The 7,500-nt window shown below is 39.5% G+C and overlaps 1 protein-coding gene across 1 annotated transcript in view; it reads left to right on the forward strand.

The window, feature by feature from the left end:
* Nucleotides 1–7,500, forward strand: part of LOC137971907 (basement membrane-specific heparan sulfate proteoglycan core protein-like) — a 27,805-nt gene that overhangs the window by 8,322 nt on the left and 11,983 nt on the right. The window contains exon 6 of the mRNA XM_068818647.1: nucleotides 5,600–5,754. Within this exon, the coding sequence (XP_068674748.1) occupies nucleotides 5,600–5,754 (155 nt within the window). The remainder of the gene's footprint in view (nucleotides 1–5,599; nucleotides 5,755–7,500) is intronic.

Genomic DNA, 7,500 nt, shown 5'->3' on the forward strand with positions numbered 1-7,500 from the left:
ACGATGTTACATGTGATATTAAAACAGTCTGACTGAACCTCTTTAGTAGGAAACAGTTTACACACAAATGAAAAATTAGAAGGTATTAACTAGTGTATTTAACAGATGGTAATGCTGTGGTGTGAAGAATGCTTGCCTCCCAATAAGCAGTGTTCTTCACAAGTCACAAGTTTTAATATTTTAAGTTTATTTAACACAATCTTGCTTGATACAGTCTTAACTGTGGTGTTCTCAATCACTGAAAAATCTCACGCTATCGAAAATATTTGAAATTTACATACAATCAGTGACACATTGTTGGTACACTGACGGAATTAATCGAGTATCCCTCCCTCGACCACCTTTCAATGTTGTTTTAGTTTGGGTGCATTGCGCTATCCAACATTGCACGGAAAGGAAAGGAAAGGAAAGGAAAAGAAAGGAACTTTATTTAAGTGTCTAATCTTCTAGCGCCGAAGAACACTAATCGGGGACACTGTAAATTGAAATTAACAAGTTAACGCAAATCAAATCAAATTTTGGTTTTTGAGGAGACCAAACGCCAAACGACTTATGACTGTGATTGTAGATCACTACGGAATTTCCGGCATCTGTCACATTCTCTAATTGATCTGTTTTTCATGATACCCTAAATATTTAAAAAAACGAAACTAACAATGAATTAGTTGCCAGTAATCGGATCCCCGTTTATACGCAAAGGGTTCTGGGATCGCCAGGGGGCAAACATTGCAAGTCGCTATAAGAAAATGTATGGCGGAAACTTACTTCGAGGTCCAAAAATTTATTTTAGAGAGAGATCAACGCTTTTTTCGACACAGATTTACCAGAAATCGATTTGGGCAATGTTGATACGTGACAAATCTAAGTTTTTGTTTGAATAACCGTAAAATATGAGATAAAATTTACTCGGGTTAACCTTGCTCGCGTGAGGATCCTTAAGGTTTATTGCTGTTTATTGTGAAATTAACATCTCGTCATGGTCTCGAAATATTACAAAAGTAGGTACAAATCTGGAGGAAATAACAAAATAAATTCCTTTTAGTTGTATTTACATGTGTCTACGCTGTTTTCTTATTATTTACGTCTTGCATAAACGAATTATGGCTTCTGGAACAATACTTCCTCAAAGGAGAGAAGTCGTTGTCAGAGGAGATGGAAATTGTTTTTACAGAGCTATTGCTCTTTGGAGGGATGAAATGAGCGATGAGAAACATGAGGAAAACCATAGGTTAAGTTCTTGTTTCATTGAGAAAAATCCAACGGTTTTCGAGCCGCTACTATTTTCTACAAACTCTGTAAGAGTCCAATCACTTTAATGTAGTACGATGACTCTGCTCAAGCAAACCATTTCAATCTCCTTCTGCCTCGAGGCAGCTGTTTTAATGCTCCTCTTCCATAGAATACAGCAGTCTCTGTTTCGATGGATTTAGATAACAAGTACTGGGAATTCATATCTGATATGCCCCAGCTGTTACATGTGAACAAACCTTTTCCTCTGACAAACTACCATACACACGTAAATACAACTGAAAAGGCTTTATTTAGTTATTTCTTCTAAATTTATTCCTAATTTTGTAATACTTTGAGACCATTTCACAATAAATTTTACGCAAGCAAGGAAGTTAATCAGCAAATTTTGTCTCATATTTCACGGTTATTCAAACAGAAACTTACACTTGCCACGTGTCAACATTGCCCAAATCGATTTCTGATAAAACTGTGTCTCTCTGCAAAATCGTTTTTTGGACGTCGAATAACTTTTCGCCATACATCTTCTCACAACAACTTGCAATGTTTGCCCCCTGGCGATCCCAGAACCCTTTGCGTATAGCGTGCGTTTAAGGCATGGATCCAATTACTGGCAACTCATTCATTACTTAAGTTTACGCGGAGTATTCTGTTTCTACTGATTCATATACACTTTTTTATAAGAATCTTGTTTTTCCGGCCAAGGCTGAATTCATACTCTTATTTTTCTGCTGATTTTAGGCTGAAAATATTATTGTATTATTCTTAAATGACATTTCCATTTTAGAATGTATTGGGGTATCAATTAAAAGTGTTCGGTGTCTAGATCTGTGTCGCGTTATATTGTGAACGTGCTCCATAGCTTTTAGTTGCAGTCAGGTAGTTCAAGATGTCACGTCAGACGACACTTGGCCGTTTTGGCTTTAAAAAATGCATATCTCACAGAAACACTGTGATCGATTTTGTTTCAATTGCGTTTAGAGAAAGAAGTAATTTTATACGGTTAAGTTAAAAACGTATAATTGTATTGTACTTTCAGATTTTCAACACACAAAATTATATCGTTATTTGAGCCTCGGGTTTATCCTTAAAATATTCTTAACATTTTGCAAATGTTAGCCTCGATATTCTTATTAAATATATTCTTATAAAAAGAGGAAGAGTGTAGCATTGGTAATTAAGAAAAGCAACGGTGCATAGAAGTCAGTAAGGCACAAGGTATTTTTCCTTTGGTATTCGAACTGTGAACTACAACTTTAAGATTGAATGCACTGGAGACGAAGTCATTCTTCCCTGCGATGTCCGGAAGTTTGATGGATGGAAGCTTAAATGCGATTATTTGGCAGAATTGTGAAAATGGGTGTAACAAAGTATGGAAGTTGACTATTATGTTTCTAAACATTGAAACATTTAGTGACAGAACTTTGTGCAATGAGATTTATTTGAGAGGACTTAATCTAGATTTTGAATTGTTGTGAATATTCACTTGTCCAGAAACCCGCAAGGGTTGAAACATGTAACGGCCCCTTGTGTGCTGGGAAACAAGCTTCTGAATATTCGATTTGCTAAGTACCATATCTGGAACAACAAGAGCGAGGGGTTTCCAAATATGGTACTTAGCACTAAAACATTCAACCAATCAGTTCGCCCTGAATGTTCGGAAGCTGTGAACGCGCGTTACACGTTTCAACCCTTATAAATAAATAATAGTAGTTTATAAAAACTATTGCGGTAAAACAACTGAATTAACGAGTACGTTTTACAATCTTAAATTATCTAAAATACAATAATTTACAAGTATAACAATACTTGTGGTACTATCAATTAGTCACATAAAATATTTAAAAGTAAAAACGTTTTCTACTCTCTTAGTCCTACAGGCCTGCTTGTTCCGGAAAAGATAATACTTTTGTGTTTTCTGCCTTAAGGGATAGTTAGGCGCGTCCAAGAGTGGACTGGGGAGCAGATGATGCAAAGGGTGGCTCGGAGACTTCATTTTTGCCATATATTTGTAGCACAAGTGTACTCTTCTATCATCTAACCTATCTAGATTACCTAATTGTAGTGCATGAGCGTATGACTCTGCTTCGGGGTAAATTATGTTAAGCGCCCTTTTTTTGCACTCGCTCTATGGCTTCGGACAGATAGGCAGGAATGTCCTGCCAGACCGGTACTGCATACTCCAAAACTGGCCGAACTGAGGCAAGGTATATCCTCAACATGTTGGGTTGGGACACCCTGGCTCTGCACAGAACTCTAAGTGAATATAACTTCTTACAAGCTTTCTTAATAATGTAATCAACATGAGAGTTCCAATTCAGGTCATTGTCCATAATAACTCCTAAGATCTTATAGGTATTGACACTATTGATGACATTGCCGCCAATTATTATGGGATTAATGAGACAATTAGAGTTGCGTAGGAAATTAATGTGCATTTCTTTACACTTAGTTGGATTGAGTCTCATATTATGGGCAATGGTAAAATTATGAATGTCTGAAGCCAAGACATTAAGTAAGCTAGGGGAGTTCCTTGAAATTATTTCGAGAGCACTGGTATCATCGACGTATTTGATGCGCAGCCGCCAGTCAGAGAGCAGTCTGTTTGTCATCACCGTAAAGAAGATCACTCCCAATTTTAATAGTTCCTTGGGGTACTCCTTCTTTTAGTGTCAGCCAATCAGACAAGGTACTTCCGATTCTAACTGCTTGCTTCCGGTATGTCAAAAATGATGTAATCCAAGATAAAAGAACTGGATGAACTTCGAGATCAGCGACTGAGTTCCAGCATCAATATTGAGTGATCAATCAAATCAAACCCCTTAGAAAAGTCTGCGAAGAATATCCGAGCCGACGCCTCACCACCATCAACTGCTTCGTAGATCTCTTGAAGCATATATAGAAGGGCATCTGTCTTAGAATGCCCCTTACGGGAGAACTGAGAGGGGTCGATCTTGCCTTCCAACTGGGATAGGAGTCTGGAACAGGTAAAGCCCTCCATAATCTTTGCCATGGTACAAGTAAGAGATATAGGCCTTAGATCTTGTTCAATAAGCCCGGGGGAAGACACTTTAGGGATAGGCGTAACAATAGAAGATTTCAGAAAAGCTGGTATGTACCCCTCCCTTAGAGACTGGTTGTAAATGTCACAAACAAGGGGGGCTAACTCTAGGGCAAACTCTTTCAGGAGCCGTTAGGTATGTTATCAGGGCCGACTACTTTCGATGTCTGAAGCGATGACAAGGACTTCTATGCATCAAATTCTGAAATTAAAAATTCAACAGGAACAGATAGCGGGGGAACACCTTGACACAGTGGTTGGAAATGGTCAGTCAACCCAACAAAATAACTGTTGATCTTATTTGCTAAACGCTTAATATCTGTGTCTTTATCAAGGAACTGATGGTACCACTCCTGCTTAGCATCCTGGCATCCTGCTAGCTTTTTCATTTCCCTCCACCATTTCGCAGGATTCACATGTTTGACCTCCGCAACCTTTTTCTGATAGTAGTGATGTTTTGCCGTTTTTACTGCAACTTGAGCTTTGTTTCTCCAATGACGATAGGCATTTGAGTCCTTTCTGTGTCTAGAAAATGAGGATTGGCGTTTACCGATCCACAATTTGATCCTACTAGTTATCCAAGGGCGATCAGTAGAATGTTTCTTTATGGTCTTCTGCGGGAGGAAAATACAAATGGTATCATCAAGCTCAGACATGAACAGTTGAAACTTTTGCTCGCACGAGGAGGCATTAAGAATTGAAGTCCAATCCTTTTGAGTTATCCATTGTTCGAGAGCACGCCACGCACTATCTCGCATATCACGCACAACAATTTTCTCAGTTGTGTGGGTAGTGCGGAGAGAGGCGGATACTGGTTTAGCTAAGATAGTGTACTGATCCGACCTTCGGAAGCTGTGATAGAGTAAATAGCTTGGGTCTGTTAGTAAAAAACCAGTCCAGCGTGCCAGTATCGCGAGTTTTGAAGGATACAAGTTGTTTCAGTTGGTTCACCCCAGTTATATATTGTGCTCGAAACCCAGTTGAAGTAGGGTTAAAATCACCAGTTAACACAACAAGTGCATTAGGTTGCATCAACAGCAGCTCATCAAGGTTCCTTTGTATATGATCACGAAGAATAACATTCTCGGGCTCACGATTGCTGGTCGAGTGATAGATAACACCTAAAACAATAGATGTTGTTTGCCTTGGCAAACTATGAGGTCGCATTGAAATCCACAACGACTCAACATCCTCTTGATCGCTGGACTGTAATAATTTACACGGTATTTTCTGGTTTAAATAAACACACACTCCACCTCCTGTAGTATTAATACGGTCCTTGCGAAATAGATTGAAGCCAGGAATAGCAACGCAGGAATCTGGAATTTCAGTAGACAGCCAAGACTCTGTTATACAAATAGCCCCAGCAGAGTTTAGTTCTGCGATTTGCTGGATCTCATCTACGTTCTTGGGCAGTGACCTGACATTAGTCGATAGAATAGTAGGTATGCCATACATTTTAGGTTGTCGTAGCTTCTTAGTTGGAATCGGGCAAATTCGAGTGTTATTCCTTCCCCTGTTTTTAAGCCTCGGTCCGCGGTATCGGAGCAAACCAAAGCGCTTCAGCTGGTGGAAATGAGCCCTGGCATCCTGAGCAAATTTGCGAGATCGAAGAGCAAGTAACTCCTCGCGGCTGTAGAATATACGCCGGACCGGCGGCAACGAATGCTTACGGCTTTTTGCTTGTACATCGTGATGTGTTGTTTCACCGAATGCTTACGAGTGTTTCGCGGCGTTCTGCTCAAATGCAATGCATTCTGGAAAAAGCTGGTGAATGGAGCAGCGCATTCTGGCTAACTATGATGCATTCTGGGAAAAAGTGGTGAATTCGAGAATTCGTCCTAACAGTCTCACGAATCCAGAATATGTTGCTGCTCGCTCGCTGCGCTCACTCCGCAGCAATTAATAAAAAAGATGACCATGATTCGTGCCGGAAAACTCGTATATTATGTGAATGTCTGATTTGCCTACGCCTTTTGCCGCTGACAATAAATTATAAATAAAATTTGTGCATAAATTCTCGCATTGAGTGTTTGTTGTGATCATTTCGGAAGCTTCTCGTATGCCGGGGAATTTAGTGAGAGGAATTATTTTTCTGCCTTTTCCTCGGACAATCAAACCAACCGTTAATTATCTTTAAAAACATTTGACAACTGGAGGGTATTAAATATTTTCCATTATAATCTGCCAATTGTGTGCATGTTTTAATCACAAATTGATGAGAGCGATGAAGCGATTAGTTTAGCGCCCAAAGCATTATGGGATTAATATGCGGACATTTTTCCAACGTTTGTCCGCATTTCAATCCCATAATGTTTTGTAATAAGACGTTACGATCTATTTTTATCACTTGTTGAAAATGCCATTACAGGCGGCTTTCTCAAAGTTACATTTGGTCAGTGATGCGAAAGTGGTGCAAGGCTTTTAAGAAGAACACTCAGCATTTCACTGCAAAACCAATGCAATCACAAAATAACTTTAACCAAACAATTTCACACTTTCATATTCTGCCGTAGGCAGGGCGTGTTGATAATTGGGACGTTTTATTTTCATCGTAGTCACGAAGCGCCGTGTTTTGCTATTGTGCGATTTCATTGGCTCCAGTCCACCATGGAATCACGTGCAAGATCAGGGGTCGAACAGGGTGGATAAACACTATGTGTGATTTGATTGACTCCAGTCCAACTTGGAATCACGTGCGAGATCAGGAGTAGACCAAGCACAATATCATGAAAGTTCTCCAATCGAACCAGTTTGTTCACTTATCAAATAGTGAACGGAGATTAAATTCTTGGATTTATTAGCCCTGTGTTTTGGTTTTGTTAAACCGTGACCACTTGCATAGGAGTGTGCTTCCAACTGGGTACCTTTCTTGTCATCGATCAAACCAACGAGTTTGCCAACGAAAATCGGTGTCTCCCAATTCATTATCAATAACAGGACAGATGCATTCTCCAAACCTGTGCCAGTAAAACCGACCTCAATTCATACCTCCACCCCTGGGGTTGCTTCATTTAGTCAAAACAATACCTAATACTAGCCCCCTGGGGGCTGTTTTGGATTGCACTTGATTGTTACCCTGAAAAAGAAACTTTGAAAGTTGCCAGTCCTTTTTTGAACAAGCCAGAGCAAAGAATCATTTCACGCAATCATCAACAGTTTAATATGAATAAATCAGTGTACAAACCTTT

Source organism: Montipora foliosa, chromosome 9 (assembly GCF_036669935.1).
Source record: "Montipora foliosa isolate CH-2021 chromosome 9, ASM3666993v2, whole genome shotgun sequence".
Classification (NCBI taxonomy): domain Eukaryota; kingdom Metazoa; phylum Cnidaria; class Anthozoa; order Scleractinia; family Acroporidae; genus Montipora; species Montipora foliosa.